The 26,692-nt window shown below is 48.0% G+C and overlaps 1 protein-coding gene across 9 annotated transcripts in view; it reads left to right on the top strand.

Moving 5' to 3' along the window:
* AFAP1 (actin filament associated protein 1) overlaps positions 1–26,692 on the top strand; it is a 160,843-nt gene that overhangs the window by 44,298 nt on the left and 89,853 nt on the right. For 4 of the 9 annotated variants that reach the window (XR_011538357.1, XR_011538356.1, XM_070613353.1 and 1 more), the window contains exons 2-4: positions 13,803–13,931; positions 17,155–17,252; positions 25,947–26,055. Coding sequence is in view for 4 of the 9 variants with exons in the window: in XM_070613353.1 (XP_070469454.1) it covers positions 13,805–13,931; positions 17,155–17,252; positions 25,947–26,055 (334 nt within the window). In the remaining 5 variants the exon portion in view is untranslated. Of the gene's footprint in view, positions 1–2,111; positions 2,390–2,495; positions 2,635–11,679; positions 11,701–13,802; positions 13,932–17,154; positions 17,253–25,946; positions 26,056–26,692 lie in introns of those variants that run through there. The other 5 variants (XR_011538354.1, XR_011538355.1, XM_070613350.1 and 2 more) reach the window with 5 other exon arrangements.

The following is a 26,692-nucleotide window of genomic DNA, read 5'->3' as shown; positions in this document are numbered from 1 at the left end:
CAGTGGCTGCTCGGGAGCCCTCGTGTTTATGAGCCAGGGAAATGGAGCCTGTCTTTTTTTTTTTGCATTTATTTTGTATTTTAAAAAATTGTGGGAAAATATTTATAACAAAAATTACCGTTTTAACCACTTTTAAGTACATAGTTCAGTGGCATCGAGCACATTCACCTTGTTGTACATCAACCCCATCCATCCCCATAACTCTTTGGGTTTCCCAAACTGAAGCTCTTTCCCGTTGAACAACTCCCTACCCCCCAACCCCCACCCCTGGCCCCACCGTTCTACTGTGTGTCTCCGTGAATGTGACTGCTCTGGGGACCTCATGTAAGAGAATCATACAGGATTTGTCCTTTTGTGACTGGCTTATTTCACTTAGCACAGTGTCTTCAAGGTTCCTCCACACTGTAGCCTGTGACAGGATTTCCTTCCTTTTTAAGGCTCAGTAATATTCCGTTGTGGGGATGCACCACATTTCACTTATCCATTCGTCTGCGAGTGGACTCTTGGGTTGCTTCCACCTTTTGGCTGTTGTGACTATAGAGTCATTCTTAAGGGCAGAGACCTCAGAGATGAAGTAGGGATTTGAGCTAGAAAATTTGACATGAAATTTTTGGCTAGATGCTTTTTTCATAGCATCCATCGTAATTGCTGGCTGTTTTAATTTACTTGCATACTGTTTGTCTCTCTAACTTGAATGTAAGAGATCATGTTTGTTTTACTCATCATTGTATACCCCACACTTAAGTACCCAGATATTGGTGCATTGGGTTTTTTTTTAGTAAAATTTAAAAATATCTTACAATAAATAGAGCGTGCGTTTGCATTTTGCTTTTCCACGCTCCTGTGCTGTCCTTCCTCCTGTTCTCTTCACTGGGTGCGCCTGTTCCCGCTCCAGCCTCTCGCTGCACTGGTGCATCCTTAATGCTGCTGCTGCAATGGTCTGTTCAGAAATGGAGATCCACAAAAAAACAAAAAAGGAGATCCATCAATGCCGCTTTTTCTGAAAACCCCAAATGTTTATCTGCAGCTCCAGATTGTGAACTCTTGGATGTCCTTAACTTGCCTTTAAACGTTGAGTACCAGTCCTGAACATGGTCGGTGTATGACAACTTGTTACTGAATTAAATTGAACTGATGTAAACGGAATGGAAATACTATGCTCTCAATATTCTGTTTAACACTTTTGTTAGCAACCTGCTTGGTTTTTATCCATAGTCTTCTCCTGCCAGCCTAGGAGCCAGGCTTCAGGAGTCGGGGAGTCTGGCTCCTGTGGTGGTGTCAGGTCACATATATTGTTATGATTGGTACAAGACATGTCCAGATCTAGGGTTCGTCTTGTGCTTTCTACAAAACAACGGGAGGAGATTTTCTGTTGGGGCTTACATCACTCATCCATGTATTAATCTGACCTTTAAGAATCATGGCGATTTCCTGAAAGAACGTGTTCAGTGGATTTTTACACCAGTCCTTTGGGGGCTCCTTGCTAGCTCTGTGTAACCCGGATGGGGAGGTTCTCAGGACTCCGAACATACATATATGCACATATCCTCTTGGAAGCCCAGACTTTCCCTGGGGATACTGATCAATCTTTTAAAGACTCAGCTTTCAGAGTCGGTGATGAAATTGAGCTGTGGCCATCACAGGTCCTGTTCAGACACCTAGAGTGACAAGTGGAGACCCTCTTTGCTTTCTCTTTCCAGATTCAGATTGCAGAGGCACTGAGCAGCCCTGCAGGCAGAGGCTGTTCCTGGCGGCCCCTCTCTGGGCCCTCCACCCTGGTCCTGCCGGGCGGCTCTCTGTTCTTAAGCCCACGTTACAGGCGAGGGCGCTGGGAGTCAGAGAAGTTTGGTGGCTGTGCTCCAAGTCATCGGTCATTCAGGTAACGGTCATCTGGAGATTAAGGAAGTTTAGATGCAGTCCAGCCGAGAGAAACTTCCCTGCCAGGCAGCGTCCAACACTGTGCTGCTTTTTCTGAGACTTCTCGATCAACCTTTAGGCAGCCCATTTAGGTTATCTGCAGAGGCCCGTGGAAATGTTTGTAAGAGTCTTGACTGTGACCCTATAAGGGAAACTATGCAAGTGCCTTGCTTGAGTCACGGCCGCGTTGCTTCAGTGCCACACAAGCGCCCTCTCCCCGGCGGGCTCCTCAATATGCTCGGATGGTGGCCCTGCTGGCTTAGCGGCCAGGGGCCCTGGCTGGAGGGTCATCGCCTGTTTGAGAAAGTGAGCTCGTCAGACTCGTCCCTTTGCCACTTTTGGTGTGTGTTGTCAGGATGTCACAGGAGACATAGTTACTATGAGAGGACGAGCCATGGGATTTTTTCTGCAACTTTCCCTTCAAAACCAATGTCAGGAATTTTGTCTGTTATGGAGCTCTAGCAACAAACAAGTGAGTGAATTCACCAAACATGATTGAGTATCTTGTGTTCAGCTCCCACGTCAGGCGTGGTGCCAGGCCTGCTAGCTCCAGGGACTGGTGAAATGGGGGTGGTGACTGCAGGCTGCCTCCTGACGGGTGGAGGAGACAGACCAGCCAGCCCATCATTGCGGCACAGCGTGAGGACTGGGCTGCTGAGGGGGTGGGGGTGGCCATCACTGAGCTGTCTCGAGGGGCCATGGGTAGGAGGGAGCCAGGTGAGAGCGGTGTGGCGTGTGTGTCAGGGACATGGCAGGGGTGCGAGGACACGAGGGCTGAGGCACACCTGCAGAGAGCAGCGGCGTGCCAGGGTCCGCGGGTGCATGCGGGGAGCTGGGTCGTCAGGAGAGCTGCAGTGTGAACACGCGGGAGAAAGAGGGGCGAGGTCAGGAAAAGTCACTGAAAAGAAGCGCGTAGGGGACAAGGGCAGCTTTCTGAGGAGCAGGTTGGTCTGGGGGCCAGCGTGGCTCAGACACAGTTTCTTAGCTGGAGCCCCAGATGGAGCACAGTGTCCTCAGTGAGCGGGCGGAGACGGGCTTTCGTGACCCCGCCCCCAGCGCCCCAGCCTCGGGGCCGAGCAGCACGGGGGTGCCCGGGGCTGCGGAAGGCGCTGCGCGTGTGAGTTCTGTGCGAGGCCGGAGGGCCCCAAGTCCACGATTCAGGCCTTCCTCCCCAGGGCCTCGTGCTTCTGTTTCCACGGAGTCTCCTTGGTCAGTCTTTTCTTTTCACGTCTGATTTTGAGTCGTCATTAGAAAATGTTTTCTACACCAAAGTTATAAAAGAATTCACCCCGTATTTCTTCAAGGACTTGAATGGTTTGACTTTTTATATTTTGATTCTCAAGTATCTTTGGACTTTTTTCTGGTGTATGATGTAAGATAAGTATTCAATTTTATCTTTTTTTTTCCTCCCAAATGGTTGCCAGTTGTGCTGACTCCAGTTATTGAGAGGTCCCTCTTTTCCCCACTGGTTTGCGATACCGTTGGTTTGCGACGTCTTTGTCTTATGCTAGTCAGGCGCCCCTCAGAGACACTGTGGGTTCGGGTCCAGACCACTGCAGTAAAGTGAATATTGCAATAAAGTGAATCACATGAATTTTTGGGTTTCCTGGTGCATATAAAAGTTATATTTACACTATACTGTAGTCTGTTAAGTGTGTAGTAGCATTGCGTCTTAAAAACAATGTACATACCTAAATTAAAAATTACTTTAGGGGCCGGTCTGGTGGTGTAGTGGTTAAGTTTGTATGCTCCGCTTTGGTGGCCCGGGGTTTGCGGGTTCAGATCCCAGGCATGGACCTACACACCATTCATCAGCCATCCTGTGGCAGCATCCCACATATAAAACAGAGGAGGATTGGCACAGATGTTAGCTCAGGGCCAATCTTCCTCACCAAAAAAAAAAAAACAAAAAAAAAACAAAAGAAAACACACAAAAAAACTTTATTACTAAAAAATGCTAACCATCTGAGCCTTCAGCGAGCCATCATCTTTTGCTGGTGGAGGATCTGGAAGAAAGTGCCGTATCTGAGAAGTACAATAAAACGAAGTATGCCTGTATATCTATATGTGTGTGGGTCTGTTTCTGGACTTTCTACTCTGTTTTATTGATCCAACTGGGAATTTGTGTGCCAGTATTGCACTTTTTTAATGACGGGGCCTTTATATTGTGTTTTAATAGATGACAGGGCTAGTCCTGCTTTGCTGTTTTTAGACATCCTGCGTGCTCGTGGGTCTGTTTATTGGGCTTGTGTTAAATTTGTTAACTTGGAGAGAATTGACGTCTTCTTGGCATTAAGCTGTCCTTCCAAAGGCAAGGGACACTTCTCCGTTTGTTGGATTCGCTGCTTGGTCTTCCAGGAGTGTCTTATGTTTTCCTTACATAAGTTTTGCATATTTCTTGCTAAATTATTTTAAGTATTTTACTTTTTCTTGCTTTTTGAAATGGAATCTTCTGTTATATCTTCTAGCTGTTTCCTGTTTGGTATAAAATTAATACACAAAAAGCAATAGTTTTAATGTATTTTCTACTTTATTCAAATTTTTATTCTTCTTAGTAGTTTTATCATTGGTTCTCTTGGGTTTTCTGGGTATATTTTCGCATCAGTGCAAATAGAGGTGATTTTATTGTTTTCTTCCGTTTCTAATTGTTTTCTCTTTTCTGATTGTGTTGGCTCATACTTCCAGTGTAGTGGAGAACACAGGCCTCCTTGACTTGTTTCCGGCCTTCCTGGGAATGCCTGGAGTGTGTCCTCGTGAATTGAGACACCGGTTTTGTTTTATGTCAGTGTCTTTGTCTGTCTGGCTGCTGTAGCAGAATACCACAGACTGGGTGGCTTGTAAATAACAGAAATTTATTTATCGCAGTTTTGGACGCTGGAAGTCCAAGATGAGGGTGCCAGTGTGCGGGGTTCCGGTGACCAGGGCCCTCCCCTGGGTTGCAGACTGTTGACTTTTCACTGTGCAGAGGTCCCCCCTTATCCACAGGGGATATGCTCCAAGGCCCCAGGGATGCCTGAAACCACGGGGAGTACTGAGCCCTGAATGTACTATGTTTTTTCCTATACGAACGTGCCTATGATGAAGTTTAACTTATAGATTCGGCACAGTAAGAGACGACAGTAACTGCTAATAAAATAGAACCGTTGTGACAATGTGCTGTCATAAACTTGCTGTAAATCTTAGCAGCCTCAGCATATGATTTTTCTTTCCTTCTTTCACCTTTCCTTTCTTTCCTTACTTTCCCTTTTTCACTTAAAGAAAGTGTTTTACGGCTTCTCTTTGTCATAGCCGAATTGCCAGCGTCACTGCTCTTGCGCTTTGAGGCATCGTTCCGTGAAACGAGGGTGACTTGAGCACGGTGACACCACGACAGTTATCTGATCACCTGGCGGCTACCCGGTGACTAGCAGGCGGGTAGCGTGCACAGCGCGGATCTGCCGGACGAAGGAGCGATGCACGTGCTGGGCGAGATGGAGGGGACTGCGTGAGATCTCATCCTGCTACTCAGGACAATGCGCGATGTAAAAACATGAATTGTTTATTTCTGGAATTTTCCAATTAATATTTTCGGACTGCAGTTGGCCACGCATAACTGAAACCTCAAAAATTGAAACCAAGGGTAGGGAGGACTACTGTGTCCTCACCTGGAGGAGGGGCCTGGTGCTCTCCAGGCGTCTTTGTCACGGGCTCTACTCCCACTCACCAGGGCTCCGTCCTCAGGACCTAGTCACGCCCAAAGGCCCCTCCTCCTATCATGTTGGGTGTTAGGGTTCAGCATATGGGCTTTGGGGGACACAAACATTCAGCCTAAGGCAGTTAGTGATGTATTTAGCAAGCTGGGGAAGGATGTATCAATTCCCATTTTATTGACTTTAAAAAAAAAATCAGGAATGGGTATTGAATTTCGTTGAAGGGTTTTTCTTGATCTGTGGAGAGAATCGTATCTTCTCGTTAGATCTATTAATATGATGAATTATATTAGATTTTCTAAGGTTGAGTCATCCTTGCGTTCTTGGAATGAATCCCATTGGGTCGTCGTGTGTTATTAATGTATTGTGTTGGTTTCTGTTTGCCGGTATTTGATTTAGCATTTTTGCATTAACGTTTGTAAGATTGCTATTTGTAAGACTGGTCTACGTTTTTTTTGTGTGTGTATCTCTATTGGGTTTAGGCATCATTTTTATACCTACTTCTAGAAGATAAAGAATTTGAACATTTTTCTGTTTCTCTCCTCTGGAACAGTTTATGCAAGGGCGTTGGTATTCAAAGTTTGGAGAAATCCTCTGTAAAGTCATCTGGATCCAGCGCCTTTTGTGTGAGGATAATTCTTTGATAGCTTTCTTTGCTTCTTCTATGGAAATTAGTCTGTGTAAGCGTTCTGAAACAATTTGTTAAATTGTATTTTTTTTCTGTGAAATTATGTTTCGCCCAGTTTCAAATACATTCGCATAGAGCTGGACGGAACAATGTTTCCTGACTTTCCTTTAAGGACTTTACGGTTTTAGAAGTGACGAAGAGTGTGGGTGGTGTCCACTCACTGTGCTCAAGGATCCCAGGTCTTAAAGTGAGGTTTTAGTAAGACGAGCATAAGCTGTAATAATGATCCTCGCTGCCGTTTGTGAATGCTCGGCTCTGTGTGTCTGTCAGCTCATTCCATCCTCACTACCAGACTGAGAGACATAACCCTCATCTCATTTCAAGGATGAGATAATTTGCGGGAATTACTCACTTCCTCAAGGTCACACAAGTAGGAAGACTCAGAACTGGGGTTGAATGTGATTTGTGTGACAGCCGAGGCTGGGCTGTTTCTAAGCAGCAGTGGATGATGAGAGGCACAGACAGAAGAGCTTCTGGGCAGAGGGATCCGCATGGGTAGAATGAGCAGGACGTCTCCCCCAGGGGGGTGGGGTGTGGTCTCCACTCGGGAGCACGGGCAGCATTTAGGGTGGGGCAGAGGCAGGGAGGTGGTCCTGGGTGGGGAGCCTGGCAGTGGGAGGTGACCCTGGCCGAGGCGGACGGGAGCTGCCAGAGGTTCCCACAGGCAGAAGGCAGGTGGAGCTGGTGGGTCGGGTGCCCCTCTGGCTGGGTGGTCTGGAAGGGGAGGGGAGCGAGGGGCTTGGGGGAATAAGAAGCAGGCAGTTCTTCAACTGAGACTACACAGTGGAAGTTGTTTCCCGGGTCTAGTTTCTGCGCTAGGTTGGAATTTTGAAGGGAAGAGCTGTACGGGAAGGATCTTGGGAAAAATATAAAATAAGTAAAAACACCCCCAGCACCCGGCTTGGCTGCACGGGACACTTGACCGTGACTGAGCGTGCGGACTGGTCTAGGTGTGTCGCAGACATTGCTGAAGCTTGAAGACTGAGGAGGACGTGGGTGTGGCAACACGTGTGCAGTCTGTTGCCCAGGACAAATCGAGTGACATAAAGAAGTGCAGTGTTCCTTGCCTTTTCTGAAAAGGAAGCGGGACGTTCTGGGGTAGTTAACTGGATTTTCTTAGAGCCAGTAACAGTCGGCATTCTTCCTGGTTGTTTGTAGCATTTGTTCACAAAGAGTGGTTTAGTTTCCTGAGAAACTGTGGGTGGATCCTAGGAATTCTGTCCTCGCTCCCGTGGAAGTGTGTGCGGATGACAGCTCCGTGCAGAACAAGGCACTTTGACCTGGTGGTCAGATTGCCTGGCTCCTCATTCTGGCTTGTTTACCAAACGCTGTGTAACCTCAGCTGGTCACTTCCCTTCTCTGGGCCTCAGTTTCCTCACTTGTGAAATGAAGACACTGAGTCCAGGGTCCCTTCTGGCTTTCAAATTCTATGATTTAGGCATTAAGGTGAATAAAATTCCTTTAAAGTGGTTTTTGGGATCCACAAACCATAACCCACTTCTGTAATTTTGTCGAAATAAAATAACTCACTGTCAAACCCGAGCCAGAGCCTTAGTTTCAGGAGTAGAGGCTTGATTATGGGGGAAGCACACTCGCTGTGAGTTCTTTGTCTCACGTGCTGTCTACTCTTTGTTCATTCCTTCCATGTTTGTTTAGGACCAAGGAAGACACTAACCGAGTGAGAGACAGCAGTCAATTATTAGTGCAAAGGAGCCTTTTGCCAGGGAGAAGGGAATTTTGCTTTTCAGATGCACAGAATTTATCCAGAAATGCCTCCGGAGGATTTCGCTGTTGCCTTGGGAATAATACATTCTGTGGCCAGGTCTTTTGTGTGGTTGGGCATTTGGGGGAAAGGTAGTTTTCTGGCAGTTGGTTATTTACCCCCGTCTCCTGATCTCCATCTGTGTTCAGCGACTTTGCCGTTCTGCTCAGAGCCGGATAACAGATGCGAGGGTCAGGGTGTCGAGCGAGGGAGGAGGGGCCTTGGTTCTCGTGGGGATGTGTCCCCACTCAGCTTGCTGACGTGGACGAGTCCCTTCATCTTTCTGTGTTGCTGGGAAACATTTGCCCTGAGCTAACATCTGTTGCCAATCTTCCTCTTTTTTTTTTTTTTCCTCCCCAAAGCCCCAGTACATAGTTGTATATTCTAGTTGTGGGTTGTTCTAGTTCTTTTGTGTGAGCCGCTTTCACAGCATGGCTACTGACAGACGGGTGGTGTGGTTCTGTGCCTGGGAACCAAACCTGGGCTGCTGAAGCAGAGCGTGCCAAACTTGAACCACGAGGACCCCAGGGCTGGCTCCCCTTCAGTTTTCTTAGTCCTATTTCTGCCATCAGAGATATGTCAAATATAATGTGATTGTAAGGATCAAATGAGGTAAAATATGTTAAGAGTGTTTTGTATATTAGAGCATAGCTAGTTGTCATTCTGGATGCAGAGCCCTTGGCCTGCGTTTGGGGCCACGTCGAGAGCTGTGCTGGTCTGCGCCCTGGGGCAAGTCTCTCCCACTCTCTGAGCCTCCATTTTTCCATCAGTAAATCGAGAGAGTTGGATGAATTATCTACAACTCTGGTTCCAGTTGTAAGATTCTGCTTTTTAATATAGGAAATATTAATAAAATAGTAATGCAAAGCACAATTTGAGCCATGACCTTGAGGATGTAATTGTGTGGGTAGCCGGTTCCATGTCACGGGAAACAAGTTATTTCAATGTAAACTGTGGGGAATGTAACCTAAGAGGCATTAACGTCCACTATGAGTGCACTTTACAGTCAAAGAGATGGTATAAAGAGTAGAGACAGAGGCCGTGGCCTAGTGGTTAAGTTCAGTGTGCTCCGCTTCAGCAGCCCAGGTTTGGTTCCTGGACGTGGGCCTACACCACTTGGCAGTGGCCATGCTGTGGCGGTGACCCACATACAAAATAGAGGAAGATTGGTAACAGATGTTAGCTCAGGGCAAATCTTCCCCTGTAAAAAAAAAAAAAAAAAAAACTAGAGACATTAAAACCAACCAGACCTGGTTCTGATTTGCATTCTGACTCTTTTTTTTAAATTATATGACTTTAGGGAAGAATATAACCTTTCTCAGGCTCAACTTCTCCATCTGTAAAATGGTAATAATAATGCCTGTCTTGAGAGTTATTGTGAAAGTCAGTCATCATGTGTCTGAAGCACCTTGCAGGTTGCCTGGCACGTGGTGAGCACTAGATGTGGCTGTAATTCTCTCTTAAGCCCCTGTAAGGAGTGATGGAGGCTGTGGTACTTGTAGGGAAAGTGGGAAAGCCTGTATCATGAAGGGAGACCTGGACGGGTGGCGCTGGGGGAGGTCAGGAGCACGGGGGAGTCCACCCTGACCCTGCAGGAGTGGCCCCTGCTGGTGGGGGGAGGGCGTGTGTCAGGTGGTGGAGACGCTCGGTACCCGTCAGTGAGTCGGGTATCGGATGGAGAAGGCCACTCGATACGTCTGTGCCAATCTCAGCTGAAGCCCTGGGCTCCGGTTGCTCTGCCTGTCCCGCAGAGAGCTGGCTGACAGCTGGTAAGAAAGTGACAGTTCTGGGGGGCACAAGGGAAGTGATGGGCTCTTCATGCTTTCTCGACATCCTGCAGACTTAAGCTGTAGAGGCCACTCCCTGCTTAGGTGCCCAGGTTTCCTCAGAGCTTCCTTTTTATGGAAATCTCTGGAGCTCTTGTTGGCTCCCACCTGTTGATCTTAACGGAAAAGGCACGCTCTTAGTGAGAGCTTTACACTGAAAACCGGCTGCGGGAACTTCTTCCTTCCTTGCTTTGGTGTCCGGGTGGGCCTTGGGTAACGTCACGTCCAGTAGCTATGGGAGTTCGTGCCTGTTCCTTCAACAGGCCTCTGCTGAGTGTGTGCTTCATGTTGGAAACTCCTGGGCACCGAAGGGAGCCCAGCGATGGCCGAGACGCTGGACCTGCACGGCAGGGTCTGGCTGTCCAGCAGGGAGCTGGCCGGCGCCCTACGTAATTATGGTACTTTGTAGGACACGGTGTAGACTCTGGTGAAACTGTCTTCATCTTCCTCACTTTTTCTAGGATGAGTGTTGTTATTTGATGCTATCGCCCTTAAAGAAATGGCCTTAGCAACTCCCCAGGCCAGGGTTATCTCAGAAACCGTCCGTGGACGGTTATCATGAAATGGCCAAACAGCGCCTTTGGAGTCAGACTGCGTCCAGATTGTTACTGTGATGGTCTAGCTCTGGGCGTGTGAGCAAGTTACTAACTGCAGAGGCTCAGCCACTTATTTGCTTAGTGACCTTAGGCTGCCTCTCTGTGCCTCAGTTTCCTCACCTGTGGAGTGGTAGAATGTAGTGTCATTACCAACAGACCGCACGGGGTTGTTGGGAACACAAGCAAATTCATACACATAGAAGGGGCTGCAACAGCGCCCCATCCTGGGGGTTGCTGTGTAAGCGGCTTTTTCTTCCCCCTGTTTATGGGGACGATGGTCTCTTTGCAGCATTATTGTGAGAATTAAATGAAACGTCGTGTGTAGATGCCTAGCGCTATGCCTTTCACGTAATAGCTTCTCAGAAAATGTTAAATCTCTTACTTTATAAGTCGTCATTCCTTCACTCCCCAAAAATGCTCGCGTGCTTTCTCGGTGGACTGTGCGCCAGGCTGTTTGTTGTAAGGTGGTCAGAGATAAGCAAAGCGTACAACCTGCTCTTAACCAGCTGGCCAGCTCTTTTGAGAGAGAAAAACAGACCTTAAGATCACTAAGTATCCAGTTATCGGTATAGCTGCTAAAAGATGAGCGAATGTTGGTAATTAAGGAGGACTTTCGTGAGGAGGAGCCAGTTGGGGTGTTTAGTTAGAGAAGGCTAGGGGAAAGGGGATGTGAGTTTGTTTTAACTGTTTAAAGGGTAAATATATAAGGGTAAAATATGGTTTGTTTAGTCTGTGAAAATCCTGAAAAGGAGGAACTTTTCTAACAATCACAACTGTCTGATTTGGGAATGTTTTGCATTCTGAGGTGCAAAGAGTTATGATTTTTTTTTTTTTTTAATTTTTGCTGAGGAAGATTAGTCTTGAGCTAACATCCTTTGCCAATCTTCCTCTTGTTTTGCTTGAGGAAGACTAGCCCTGAGCTAACATCTGTGCCAGTCTTCCTCCTCTTTATATGTGGGATGCCTCCAGAGCACGGCTGATGAGTGGTGTAGGTCCACACCTGAGATCTGAACGCATGAACCCAGGCCGCTGAAGCAGAGCATGCCAAATTTTAACCACTATACCATGGGGCCGGCCGCCAACCTTTGCTTTGAGAATCTTTTGGTTGTAATTTCACCTGAAAAGAAAACCACACAGAGTAGCTAAATGAAAAACAGTGCAATGGAAATTTATCAGAGGGATGCAGACACCTCATGGAATCAAGTGGAGCCCAGTTCCACAGGTAATTAAAACATGTCCAGGGGCTTCTCAGGAGTCCAGCCGGTGGCTGGCTGTCTGGCTCTTCCTCTCCCTCACGTGCTCCCTGGCCTCTCAGTGTATCTGCTTGTGCTCCTGAGTGTGCTGACTTCATTTTCTCTTCCTCTGTTAACGGCTTTCCTCCTCTGGCACGCCCACGCTTAAACGCGGCTGCTCCACAGCTCCTGACTTTGTGTGTCTTCAGATCAAGAGATGCCAACTAAGAGAGTTCCTAGTCCCCAGGCAAACTCTGGAGGAAAGAGAACCTGATTGGCCAGCCTGGGGTAGGGTGGTCCGTTAACTATAACCTGGGAGCAGGGTTGGGGGGGCGGGGAGTGCAGGGCCCTGTAGTGTCGCTGTGGCTGCCAAGAGTCCACCGTGTGGTTGAGGGTGCTGCTCTCTGAGGAGGATGGGCTGGGCAGGAACCCGCCCGACACGGCAAACTCCCAGGCCTGGAGGGGTCTGCGTAATGTCCTCGCCAGGAGCTCTGTCCAGGGAGCCGAGGTTTAAAACGAGTTAGGGCAGATGCAGCTTTAGTCCTCTCCAGATATTGTGATGCCCTAGAGGGAGCCCTGGTGGTCTTGTCGTTAAGATCCGGCACTCTCACTGGCCCGGCCTGCGTCCGTTTCCCCGTCAGGGAACCACACCGCTCCTCTGGTCAGGTGTCCCCCTGTGGTGACTGTGTGTTGCTGTGATGCTGAAGGCTGTGCCACTGGGATTTCAAATAGCAGCAGGGTCCCCCGTGGTGGACAGGTCTCAGTGGAGCTTCCAGACTAGACACACTGGGATGAAGGACCTCATGTAAGAGGGGTATTTTTTTTTTCTTTTTTTTTTTATTGAGTTATTGATAGGTTACAATCTTGTGAAATTTCAATTGTACATTAATGTTTGTCAGTCATGTTGTAGGTGCACCACTTCACCCTTTGTGCCCCCCCCCACCCCACCTTCCCCTGGTATCCACTGAACTGTTCTTGGTCCATAGTTTTAAATTCCTCATATGAGTGGAGTCATACACAGATTATCTTTCTCTCTCATGCAAGAGGGGTATTTTTGATAAGAGAATATACGAATGAAGATGGAAAATGGAGGTGCTGGAAGTTTAACATAGACCCATAAACGTGTTTAACATTTTGCTTATAGCTTTTAGCAGCCCTGCAATTTTGGGACCAGGTTGATTTCTTTTTAACTCTGGTAAAATATGTATAGCATAGATTTTACCATTTCAACCCTTTTTGAATATACAGTTCAATGGCATTAAGTGCATTCACATTGTCGTGCAACCATCACCACGATCCATCTCCAAAGCTTTAATCTTCCTGAACTGTAACTCCGTCCACATTAAACACTGAGTCCCCACCCCGGACTCCCCCCGCCGGGCCCCCCCACTCTACAGTCTGTCTCTATGGTTTTGACTCCTTTAGGGCCTCATATGAGTGAGTCACACAGTATTTGTCCTGTTGTGTCTGGCTTCTTTCACTGAGCATAATGTCCTCAAGGTTCATCCACACTGTGGCACCTGTCAGAACTTACTTCCTTTGTAGGCTGGATACTGTATCGCTGTATGTAAGACCACACTTTATCCATCCATCCATCCATGGACATCTGAGTCCTCAGCATCCAGCATCCTTTGTTGTGACCATATGTACGTTCTCACAGTCTTCCTGGGGATGGAGCCAGGCCCACAGAAGCAGAGCGCTGGGAGTTGAGTTTCTGCAACCATGTCCTGGTGGTTATTGGAAAACTGTTTGGCGTTGTAAACGCCTGTCTCCTCCTCAGCGTTGACATTCATATCATGCGGTTGACACCAAATGGCGACGCCAGGCTTTGGGTCGCGACTCCCTCTGTTGGCAGCCTGGCTTTGGAGCTCCTCCCAGCTGGGTATTGTTGCCTCAGAGCAAAAGTGAAGGAGCAGCACATTGGCCTAGAAGGGATGTGTGAATCTGTTACTCGACCTGGTTTTTCATGCTGGAATACTGTATTCCGTCATCAAGCTAAAAATGAATTGCTTTGAGTAAAACTTAGCGTTCATATTTTGCAGTTTGCAAGCGATGTGTCTAATAGTACCCTTCCTCTCTCCTTCGTTTTCAGCAATGGAAGAGTTAATAGTTGAACTTCGACTCTTCCTTGAACTCCTGGACCACGAATATCTGACATCGACCGTCAGAGAGAAGAAGGCGGCCATCGCCGACATCCTGCTGAGGGTGCAGTCAGCCAAAGGTGCGGCGCCTCCACACCGTGCTCTCTCCTCCAGTCTCTCTGCCTCTAAACCGTCTTTAATTCCACCATCTTTCTAAAACGCTCATTTGTTCATAAACTTGTGAATTTGTTTATTCACCAAGTTGTCATCGAAGGCCCTACTATGTATGTGCCAGGCACTGTGTTAGTCTCTAGGTGTAAAAAGATAAAGGCTTTAAGGAGCTAGTGGAAGAGTGGGTGTGTTGGGGGTCCCCGTGAGCAACCCACCGTTCGGACAATCACTAGAAGGACTCAGCATACAGTTGTACTTTCTCATGCCCGGAATTTGGGACAGTGGCAGTGAGGGCACACAGCCAGACTGTAAGGGAAAAAGACACGGGCGGAGTCTTCAGGAACCCAGTGCAGGCTTCCTCGTGCGCTCCCTCCCCCGAGGGCCACACAGAGCACACTCTCCTCAGCGAGGACAGTGCAGCAAGGGGTGTGCGATGTTTCTGTTCAGGGAAGCTCGTCAGAGACTGAGTGCTCCAGGATTTCGCTGGGGCTGGTCGTGGAGGCCCCCTCCGCCTGGCGGGTACCAACACTGCAGACTCCCAGAAAAGCAAGTTTATTAGTCAGGGTTCTCCAGAGAAACAGAACCAATAGGATAGATAGACAGACAGAAGAGGAGGCTGATTACGGGAATTGGCTTGTGTGGTTATGGAGACTGAGAAGTCCCACCGCCTGCCCTCTGCGAGCTGGAGACCCAGGAGAGCTGGTGCTGGCATTCAGTGCCAGCCCGAAGGCCTGAGAACCGAGGGTGATACTGTAAGTGTCTTTCTGAGTGCCACATCCCGTGGATCAGGAGCCCAGACGTCCGAGGGCAGAAGGTGGATGTCTCAGCTCAAGCGGAGAGAGCAAATTTGCCTTTCCTCCTCCTTTTTGTTCTATTTGGGCCCTCAACGGATTGGATGATGCCTGCCTACATGGGGGAGATGCCCGCCTACGTGGAGGAGATGCCCGCCTACGTGGGGGAGATGCCTGCCTACATGGAGGAGGGCAGTGTATTTTACTGAGCCCACCGATTCAAATGCTAGTCTCTTCCAGAAACAGCCTCGCGGGCACATCCAGAAATAATGTTGCCCCAGCTATCTGAGCCCTGTGTGGCCCAGTCAAGTCGACACATAAACTTGTCCATCACAGCAGGTATTTAGCGTAAACCGTGCTGTTTGCACAGTCTAGACACAGTAAATCAACCTTATCAACTAGGGCATGATGGGAAAATGTCTGAAATCCACATTTCCAGATGCCGGCCAAGGGCCAGCCTTGCAAGTAGACCCTTGTAGGGACCGCAGCCTCAAGCCTGCTGTGTTAACTCTTGTGCACAGTGGGTAAGATGGAAAAGCAGGTAATAATAAGCCTGGTAAGTACTGTTGTAGCGAGTATCAGAGTGTTAGGAGAGCACGTGAGAGGAGAATCCAAGGCAGTTTAGAGAGAGGGTGGGTGGGGAGGGGCTGGGGGCAGTTCTTGGAGGGCACATTGTTAGGATCTTGAAGGCTCAGAGGAGATGGCTGGATGAGGTGTAGGGAGTTTTCCTGTAGCAGCTTTATTGAGATATAATTCACATCCCGTACACTTCATCCATCTGAAGTGTATAATCCCTTGGCTTTTAGTGTATGAGGCCAGGGCATGACACAGTTCGATTTGTGTTCTGGAAAGCTCACCTTGTCATTCTGAACAGCGGGTTGAAAGGTTTGATAGCAGATTGAAAGCGAGCCCCATGAGGCTCTGGGCCAGTCACTGAGATAGGCGCACAAGATGAGGTCTGCATTTTGGGGGCAACTATGAAATGTTCACTTTTGAAATGAGGTCATTGCTTTCCTGCCTGGACTCTCTCATTGGGCTCCATTGCCCATGGATAACGTGCCCGTGCATATCTGCTCCAACGTCAAGCTGGCTTTGACTCCCCGCCCTGCCTGTTACCAAGCACGTGACCTTGCACCTGTTACTTCATCTCTTTATGCTTCAGTCTCTTCACTGTGAAAAGGGCCAGTAGTAGCGTTTACCTCAGAGGGACATTGTGAGGATTGAAGGAGATAATATAAAATATTTCTGAACAGTGCCTGACACATGGTAGACACCTAGTCACTATTGTCTATTATTTTCTACTATTGCTTTTATTAGCAGATGTGGCCTTTCTTTTCAACCCCATCTTCTCTGTGTGTACCCTTCTCTCAGCCATTCCAGACCACTCGTGTGAACACACCACAGTGTTGGGCCTCTTGCCTCAGGAGTTGCTGTTTGCTTTTCCCCTATTTCCCTTCCTCTCTTCCTCTGTCCAATGAGTTCCAACCCTTTGTCTCTTCATGCTTCATTCTGAATGTATCTTCTGATATTTTCCAATTCACTAATTCTCTCTTCAGCTCTTTAATTTGCTTAAAACCCATCTGCTAATTTTTTTTAGTGGTAGACTTTCCATTTGTTCTTTTTCTCTCTTTCCTTTTTTATTATTTCCAGTTTTCTGCCAAAATTCTGATCTCCGTTGCAGCTTTTCGAGGTCAGCGGCTTTATCATTTAACACCTCTTTTCTTAACCTGTGGCATCGTGCTTGACCCGTTACAAGTGATCATTGTTGAGTGATTGTTTTTCTGGGTCTTTCCAGGTGAGCTCTTGGCATGTAAATAGTACTATGCCCAAATTGAAACTAGTTTCTTCCTCTTTCTTGCCTTCACTGGTAAGCGCTCACCACATTTTCTGAGTCACTTGTATGTCTACTTGTCTTCGCAACTTGAGTTGAGTGCCCTGAGGGTATGAGCTTATGTCAGTCATGCCATCTGTAAAGTATGTCTCTCATAGTGTCTGACTTTAAGAGGGAACTTAATACAGATTCCCTGATTCCCAGGAAGGCGTCTGTCCCCTTACTGCGTGGGTAAGTACTAACCTGAGTAGAAGTTCAGATGAAGCCACTTGCCTTTGAGAGGCCGTTTGGCATTGGGAAGAACGTCAGCTTTGTGCCAGCTCTATCATTTCTACCTGTTAATGTTTTGATTAGTCCTTTAACCTTTTTTTGAAACCTTTTTAACCATAGATTTTTGACCTGTAAAATAGAGAATTAATACCTACCTTATAAAATTATTGAGAAGGATTAGAGAAGATAAATCTTTGCAAAATGTTCAGTATGGTGCTGAGAAAATGATAGCTGTAAACAGTACCATCTTCATCCTCCTCCTTCTCATCCAGTTCTGTGGTTTTGGTTGATACTTTACAGGTTTTGAAGTGAAAGATCATGCTCAGAAGCAAGAGACCCCCAACAGCCTGCCAGCCCCGCCCCAGCTGCCTCTGCCGGAGATCCCGCAGCCGTGGCTGGTGAGTTCATGTCCCACCATCACGGCAAGAATCGCTGGACGCCTGGGTTACTTGTGGTTCTGGGGCAGGTGCTGATAGCCCAGTTCTGGAAGAAAGGGGGCCTCATTTTGCTCGCGGCACTCTTTTGAGTGTGTTTGTGGGGCTGCTGTAATAGCTAAGTGGGAGGCTGTAAACGTAGCCTTCCCTTAGGAGGCTGGTGTTTCTCTGAATATTGCTGGAGGCACAGGTCCATGGAACTCTGTTCTTAAGGCAGATTTTTAAAAAAATCAGAGGATTTAGCAGGCAAAACAATGACTTAGAGCCTGGCAACCTGACCCTCTTTCTGGGTTAACTCTGCATTTGGATACCTTAGTCTGAAACTTTAATCTTCATTGTTATGCTTCTTCTGGGATAACAAGCTAATTTTTATTCCAGAAAAGGATGTGTCATCTTCCAGGAATGTGTGTTTTCTTTGATTTTATGCATTCAGAATTCGTTTGGGAGTTTGCCATTTCTGCAGTCTGGAGAGGCTCACATAGGCAGTTTTCACTACCGTTCAGCTTTTCTGCCTTTTGCTGTTTTCTGATTTGCTTACTCAGGGAAATCAAATTAGACTTCCATTTGGAATTAGAGCAAAATCAGTTACTTAGCAGTTCTCTTTCTAATGTTCACTTTCTGAGTGAATCATCTGATTCTCTCTCCACCGGGGTACGCCCTGCAGGAAAGTGGGGCGTGCTTCCTTACTGTGTGTCCTGCCTGGCCCCACATGGTGGCTGGTGTGCAGCACACACTCAGTAATCATCAGTCTAGAGGGGACAGAGGAAATTAGTACTCACCAGGTTCCTACCACACATCTCAGATCATGCTTGTTATTGTTTCACTCATGATTTCATTCATTCCTCGCAAATTGACCTCAAAGAACCCCTAAAATATCTCTAAGCATGTGAATAGTGTATATATCCATTTCCAGAAAAGTAAAGTTAGGTTCAGTGAATGTATGTGATCAGCTCAAGGTCAGAGAATAAGCAGGAAAGGCAAAATTGTAATGTATTCTTTTGACTTCAAATCCACTGTTTTCTCAACAATACTATTTTGGGAGGTGTGACAGCAAAGCCAGTGCAGGCGTGGCTGGTGGGTGGGAGAAGATCGGGTTAGGAACTATAAGTCTGCTGCTGAGCCGGGATGCTCTCTCTCTTTTCTCTTTGTCTGTCACTCTCCCCGACTCACGCTCTGCCCCCGCCTTTGGCTGCATCATGGCAAATTGCCTGCTTTAAGGTATGAGAAGCCCTCCTGCTGATGGAATCAGAACTGGTGGTTGGTTAATCAAACATGTCGGTCGAAGTGAAAAATTCTAAGGAAGGTATACATATGCTTTAAATATTTTAAGTTTAGACAAATAATTTTTGAGTAGGAGTTTGACCAGTGGGTACTTTCTCCCTGGTGGTGCCTCGTCCCTGGGGGTCCAGAGAGTCTCCCTCAGCGCCCAAGCCGTGCTGTTAGCTGCTGTCCAACCACTGGGGTTTGGATGTAGGGCCAACAGCTATGTTCTTTGAGTCTGGGCTGCGTGCTGGATTCTGTTTGTCCTTCTGCATAATCTATACCTAGGATAGATTGTTAATAATTTCTGCCTTTGGTGAATTGGTGGCCCGTTGGTCATTTGCTCTGGGCACAGTGACTCTCAGGAGAATTAGCTTATTGTGGGGTAAAGATGGAGCCGGTAGGAAGCTGCGCCAGGCAGAGGGTGTGCCACAGATTAAGGCACAAGCCAGAGAAAGACCCCACTGGACTGCAGCACTGCAGGCCCGTCTGCGTGGCTGGATAACCCCATTTGGGTGGGCAGTCTGCAGACGAGGCTGGAGCGCTCCACAGGAGTGATGGCATGAAGGGCCGTGGGCCATTTGGAATTATCATCAAAGCAACTGTGAATGACTGAAGGATGTTTTTAGGTAAGATTTATGATACTCCCCTCAGGTATTATTTCTCATTCATTTGAACCACTGTTGCGTTTTTACCTCTTTTGTGGCGTGTGTTGAATGAATACTGCCTTTTATCACAGTTCTTTGTGTTATAAATGCTACAAAATGACCAACCTTTTACCTTTCTGTCCCTTTAGTGCCTACCAGTCTTCATGCAGTTGTTATTAACTATCTCTTGACATTCTTTTTGCTTCCAGCAGATCTCTAAAATGTACTCATCTGGCATAACTGAAACTTTATACCCATTGAACAGCCATGCCTCGCTTCGATTGTCTTTTAATTAAACTGAATTGGAGATGGTGTTTGTTTCTGTATTTGTGTTTGTCACGTTGCATAGTAGGAAGTGCCCGTGACTGCTCGAGGTCAGGGAGCATGTCGCAAAGTCGGCATTGTGACGTTGACGATGCTTCTGCACAAGAAGGGAACGCCACAGTGTTTCTGTTCAATCCACGGAGTCGATGTGGCGCTCCCAAGGTGCCCTGCGTGAGCTGGTGATCCCGTCAGTGTGGCTCCTGTTGCTCTGGAGGGCTCGTAAGAATATAGGGGTGTGCGCCACGTGGAAATTCCGAACTCCTAGGTCTCTGCGATCGCGAGTGTGGCACACAGCATGGTGAGCAGTCCCACTCAGCGCCCTCACCTTCAGGAGAGACCAGAACATGCATCTGTGTAATAAAAACGTTTCTGGGAAGACGTGTGCTTTTCAACAGATTTTTGTTTTTGTTTTGTGCTGAGAGTTGCGCAGCCATCAAGCTGATGGTACTTAGTATACAGCAAGGGCTGAGAGAGCCTTTGGAAAGGCAGGCCCGGTGCAGCCGGAAATGGATCCCATCTGTGTTGACATTGGCTGCCAGGACCCACCACCCGGCTCCAAGCACCCGCCTCGCTGAGCAGGTCGATCCAGACAAGCACCAACTGTGCCTCGTTTCCTCCTCTTCTGCTCCAGAATAGCACTGGGTCTACAAACAGGGGTGTCTCGGATCTTCCTGGCCGAGAGAGAGAAAAGAGCAAGGGAGACGCCTCTGGGGGCTCTGTAGGATATGTGTGATCCCCAGGCAAATCGCTGTCTAGAAGTATTTTTATTCCATAACTTAGACAGCAGGGGCTTATATCGTGTTTAGAGGGGGTAGAGGAGAGTAATTCAATTCTTTGATGCTTTAGGGCCAGAGCTCATGTAAATGTGATGCCTTAGTATACCAGCAGATAACAATGAAGTCTTTTGTTGTGGTAAAATATACATAATAAAAACTTTTACCATTTTAGCCATTTTTAAGTGTCCAGTTCAGTGGCATGAAGCACATTCGCATTGTTGTGCAACCATTACCACCATCCGTCTCCAGAACTTTTCATCTTCCAAACTGAGTCTCTACCCCGTTCTACAACAACCCCACGTTCCCCCCCGCCCCTGGTGACCCTTGTTCTACTTCCTGTCTCTGTGAAGCGAGGGAGTTTGACACCAGCCCTTGCCGGTGCCTGTTGATTGCCCTTCACCCTGTCTAAAGCACTTCCATCTTGTTCCTTTCTCCCATGACTTTCGAGAATCTTAGAGTTCAGTCTCATGTGTAATTCCTGTGGCCTCTTTATCTTAAATCTGCTCCCTGGCTGCACTTCAGATCTGTATCCTGTCTCCACCCTACTGGACGGTTGGCCTTCCCTGTGGAAGCCGTCCTACTGCTGGAGAAGGAAGTGAAGACAACATGGCCCCACGTGGCTCTCATTCTTTGTCGTGCATAAATAAAACTGGAGAAAACTTAAGAAAATATGTGAGTAATTTCTCAGTGTTTACTCAAGTGCTCTGTGAAATGCAAATTAAATAGTGATCAGAATGGAATGGGATGTAATTTGGACAAAAACTTTTGTTTTGCCAAGAAGACTACTACTTAATTCTTGATGTTAGGATTGAAAACGTTTTTGCAGTGTAGACCGTAAACTTGTTATCCATCAAAAACTCCTTTACTCCGATCTCCAGTTTCCTTCAGCAGTGTTAATACCTTCCTGAAGGATGCGCCACGGACTGCACGCTCTGTAGAGAGCTGCTAAAATATTCACGTCCTTAGAGAAGGGTTTTGCTGATATGTGACAGAACTAGAATATGAACCCTAATTTTCTTATGTTAGATCCTAGCGTTTTGACTGTTGCTCTCAACAGATTTTAATCACTGTAACTGAAAAGCAGAATCTGGACACACCACTATATGTATAGAATTCAAGTCAGGAAGTGATTCCGAATTACAGGCTGATGCTTTCCTCTGCTAGGATTGGGTCTCGTGGTTTATTGGTCTTTCTAGTCTAAAGCACTAATCAGTCACTTGGGGTAGGAGGAGGGGATGGTGCTGAGGAGTGCCGGGTAGGAGGGGTGGGGAAGCCTCACGGTGTTGGGCCTGACGTAGGCATGTGGAACGCGCCTTCCTCGGGAAGCAGTGGGTCTGGGTGTGTTGCAGCATCTGGAGGCGGGCGGGTGGGCAGCCGCAGCCGTGCTGGGTCGGGAGTTCCTTCTCTGCTCCCACGCCGCTCACTACGTGCAGTGTGGGCACGGGCGCAGAGATGCCGTCCCTGCCCTTCTGTAGCTTCTGGGTCAGCCGTCAGTCCCAGACTCTGCTGGCTTCTGCCATCTCCACTAATCAGCTCTGGGCATGTGTGACCCTGGGCAAGGCCTTTCATCCCTGGAGCCTCAGTTTCCTCATTTTAAAATTGTAATCAAAATACCACCATCTCAGTGTTATTTTCTGAACAGGATAAACTATATCTAAAATATCCCAGAATAATGTCTGACACGTAGTAGGCAAACGGTAAACAGTATTTATTATTGTTATATTGTTGAAAGAATAGTAATAATGAGAATGAAAATAATTATATTGTACCATACAATTATATAAACATAATATTTATTACTAATGGAAAAGAATTCTCTGTGAGGCTTTTCCTTAAAGTAGCAAAGGCAAATACTAATGGCCTTTTCTTTCCAAAAAGATGGAAAATAAACTATGGCCAATATTGTGAGCCAAGCAGCCTATAGATCATATTCCTGTCCATCTGTAAGTACTGGTTTTCTCTAATAAGATGTGGAGACCTCAAAGGAGAAATTTACAGTACCTTAAGGCAGATAAGATTTCCTAAGTTAAAATGTAACTTTCACTTAAGTATTAATTTGAAGGAGAAATAATCCGGTGAGTTTAAAAGTTATCTAGTAACTGGCTCTGTGCCATTTTTGTCTTATGTCTAGAGCGCAACAAAAGCAAAAGATCAGTCACGCTGAGGAAAACGGTCTCTCGTCTTTCTCTGGAAGTCCCTGAGGAGGCTGTGGTGCTTGGACCTCAGTCCCTTATTTCATTAGCATGTGTCTGTGAGGGCCGCCAGGAGAGCCCTGCTGACAGGTGGAAGGCGGTGTTGGAGCTTTGCGCACAGCCTGGGGCTCCTCTGGTCCTGAGCGCAGGTCGTCAGGTTCACTGGGGTTCTGCCACGCTGGTGTGCAGTGTTATTGTTAGAAGGTGCATTTGAAGACCTGCTCTGGCCAGAGTTTATGATGTCCTTGATCATTTAGTCAGGACCCGAGGGCAACTCTCATGAAAATTTGAAGTAGGTAAAGTTGGCTTCATGGCCTCTCGACCTGCAACGTTATAAGAACATAGAATGGGAATCTTAGAACCGGGTGGGCGTGAGAGATGATCGCGCTCCAGTGCCCTCCTTTCCAGGTGGGGAGATTGGACTCAGAGTCACGGGAAGGTGGCGTGGCCTGAGGACGGAGCCGGCCCAGCTCTGATGCGTGCCGAGTGTTGGAGCGTTCCTCGTTGTCATGCTGCCTTCCTGTTTCCTGCCTGTCCTCTGGTTTTCCGTGATTACTTTTGGAAATCTGCCTTTAAATTTGCGCCATTTAAAATTCCTGCTATTTGTGATTTCAGGGAAATCTTACCTGTTGGAAAGGATCTGAAAGAAGTTTTTGCTCCAAAAAAGTGGTGCTAAATTACAGTTCAGGGACTTCTCAGGCTCTCCTCCCCTTGCCCTTTAACAAACTGTAATTCCCCTGTTTGAGGCCCTGAAACCCCTGTGGTGGAATTTCAAGGTTGAGTGGTATTTGGGAGTGAAGTACTGATCCTTTTTGGAGAGAGTGGGTGCTCCTCTAGAAAGATTATTTTTGGGGGAGTATTACTTCAAAGTGAAAATAGTATAATTTTTTTTCATTTTAAAAACGGCAAATACTGTGTAGAAAATCGGAGCTATACAGACAATGGTTAAAAATGAGGTAACTATTTGTTAACATGGTGAATGACCTCCTGTTTTTGTATGTATGAAAGCATAAACACGCAAATGTTATATAAAGGGCTCCTAGTGTAGCTGTTTTCTTTCGCTTAACAGTATCTAGTAGAGATTTTTCAAGTAAATGACGATAGATACGCACTCTCCTTTTAAACGTCTGCACGTGGATGTGTCAGTATTTGTAAGCATTCCTCTCTCCATGAACATTTAGATTGTTTTAGATTTTGCTAAAAAAACTGTTATGGAACATCCTTATCCACTTTTGCTCACAAGACCAATTGATCTTCTCGGCATAAATTTCTAGAAGTGGAATTATTGTCGAGTTGCCGAAGGTTGTGCCAAGTGCAGGACCTCCAGTGGGGTTGGAAGGTCTCTGTTGAGGAATCCCATGGGCCAGAGAGAAGCTGCTCCCCTCACACTGCGCCTGACTGCGGCTCTCGAACGGGAGTCGCTGCCGTTTCATCAGCATTTGTTTGACTCAGCTGTTTGTAATGCTTTCCCAGGACATGAATAATTTGTATGTTTCAACATACTCAGAGGAAGTTGAAACACCCTCCATTTCATGGATAAAGACACTCAGTGGATCCAACAGCTTTTTCCCCAAAGCAGCAAGCAGAGGTTTCAGCTCAGGGTGGGCTCTTGTTCAGACCGTGCCTGGGGCCGCGTCCGTGGAGCAGGGTCTATTTTCAGCGCTGCCTCTTCAGGAAGATAGGAGGGACGTGGATGCCGTCCAGATGGGGGCACAGCATGACGACCGTCCGTCCGGGAAGGCAGCCCTGAGCGCAGAGGCATCTGAGTTCTTTAGGGAACAGGGACCGGGATTGGGGGAGGGAGATAAGGCCTTCAAGCGTCTGAGGGCACATTGTGCAGAGGTCCTGAGGGAGGTATCAGTCTTCATCTGGCGAGGAAGGAGTGGGTGAAGCACAGTGGGTGGTGAGTCACCCAGCGGACTTCTGGATTCAGAGCTGAGTTACATGGGAAGTGGTGCAGTTTCACATTCTAGAGAGTTTATATTAAAAAAAACCCCTAGGATTTCTTTGGAACATTGTTCTACTTGGAAAGTTAACTTAGGAGATCTTCCACTTGGGGCCTCTGTTCTGTGTCATTCTTGGTGACATCTTTTCAGTTTGTTTACAGTTTGTTTTCCTTTTACAAAAGGAAAAGAGGGGGGCCGGCCCCGTGGCAGAGGGGTTAAGTTTGTGCGCTCTGCTTCAGCAGCCCGGGGTTCACAGGTTCAGATCCCAGGCATGGCCCTAGCACTGCTCATGGAGCCATGCTGTGGAGGCATCCCACATAAAATATAAGATGGGCACACATGTTAGCTCAGCCACAATCTTCCTCAAGCAAAAAGAGGAAGATTGGCAACAGATGTTAGCTCAGGGCCAATCTTCCTCATAAAAAACCAAACAAAGGAAAAGAGAGAGAATATGAATATAAAAAAGGCCTTTAGCAGACAGGCCTGGTGTTAGAAAACTCCAGCTCTGTCATTTCCTAGCATCTGATTTTGAGCGGGCCGTTTCAGAGGCAGGGCCTCCCTCGCCATGTCTGCAAACTGTAAGGTAATGTAACATGTACCGTGCAGGGTTCCTGTGTGGACTGACCGATGCAACCCGTGACCACTGCAGAAGCACCTAGTACAGTGCCGGGCAATTAGCAGGCGTCTGGCAGATGTTGGCTCTCCTCCCCCTCGCCCTTTTTGTTGCGTGAGGACTAGTGAGTGATTTCTGCAGCAAACCCAGAGATGCTCGTAGGAAGCGGAGGGTGGCCTGTGTTAGGGTCAGCAGGAGGATTTGAGAGAGGAAGGGGGCCTCGGCAGGTCTTGAAGGCCAGGTAGAATTTGGATAGTCCTGAGCCTGCCGGCTCCTCTGTGTTCGAAAGTGACGGCTTCAGAGCCGACGGCCTCAGCCTCGGAGCCCGAAGCAGCTGTGATGCAGTTGGTTTCAGTAATGAGCAGCTTCCTTCTCCAGAGAGTCATTTCCAGTTTCTTTCAGAGGGTAGCTGATAGGTGGCTTCCTTTGTTCGGCGTGTCCCTGGTGCACGTTGGGAGTGTGGTGAGACCGTGGGCACCGGCCCGTGCAGCCAGCCCCGTGTCTCCAGTGCTTCTGCTGCGGTGGGCGCCGGGTGGATCAGCGGTGCCTGTGCTCCCGGGCTCCCCACGGTGGGGTGGGCCATGGAGATGCAGAGGGGTGGCGGTGAGGGGAGAGTCGTGGGCATGAAGAGAGGGACAGACACTGTCTCTGCCCTGGGGACGCCCTCTGCCCGGAGCAGGAGCCATGCTGCCTGACGCACGGCTGCTGGCTGGGGCGAGGGCCGGCAGGAGCGCCGTCGGGGTCCGGTCGGAGCTGACCAGCAGAGCCGCTCCGCGGGCGGGCTCTCTCCCCAGGGACTTTACGGGGGGCGGAGGAGAGAGCTGGGCGACACCTGTTCGTTGAAAATGCAGAATGTCCTTCTGATGGTCACGTGCGTTGTTTGCTCCTTCTGCTCCTCAGCCGCCGGACAGCGGGCCGCCGCCGTTGCCGACGTCCTCCCTCCCAGAAGGCTACTACGAGGAGGCTGTGCCCCTGAGTCCTGGGAAAGCTCCGGAGTACATCACCTCAAGTGAGTGCCTCTCGGATTTCGGGACGCGGAGAGCCTGCCCCCTTGCTGGTCTGAAGGGGAGGGGCCCATCACACAACACCGGGGACATGTGGACTTAAGTCAGCTTTGACCCAAAGAGGTAAACACCGGAGGGGCTTTGCAGTGTCCCCCGTGCCTCACGGTGCCCTTGGGATCCGGATTCTGTCTCCCAGGACTCACAGCTGGTGAGAGCTCCTTGTGGAAACGTGTGTCCAAGGAGGTGTGCTCCCTTTGGTCAAAAGGGAAACGACTTTCGTGGTGCCTTTTTATAGGTGTGTGTATGGGCCCCCCACTCTGACGGGAGCCTGTCCCTCTTAGGCTGCGTTCATTGTGCCACGAGGTGGTGGCTGTCGACTGGGCTAAAAATCACTGGGGACAAAACAAATAGGCATCTCGATCATTGGCTTGTCTTTCTTTTTGGTTTTATCTTTCTTTGTTCATACAGGTCTTACCAGAAAATTTCTGCCCCAGTTAGAGTTGTCATGACATGACTCCACTCTGCTTGGTGACTCTCAGAAGTCCCTCTCTGTTAGTACCCAGCTTTCAAATTCACGTCAAGAACGGCACGCTGACGTCAAAGCCGCCTTCTAACTGTCTCTGGAATTTATTTTTGCATCAC

The sequence above is a fragment of the Equus przewalskii genome, chromosome 3 (genome assembly GCF_037783145.1).
Source record: "Equus przewalskii isolate Varuska chromosome 3, EquPr2, whole genome shotgun sequence".
Lineage (NCBI taxonomy): Eukaryota > Metazoa > Chordata > Mammalia > Perissodactyla > Equidae > Equus > Equus przewalskii.
The sequence above is the reverse complement of the archived record's forward strand: the minus strand, read 5'-3'. Positions and strand labels throughout refer to the sequence as shown.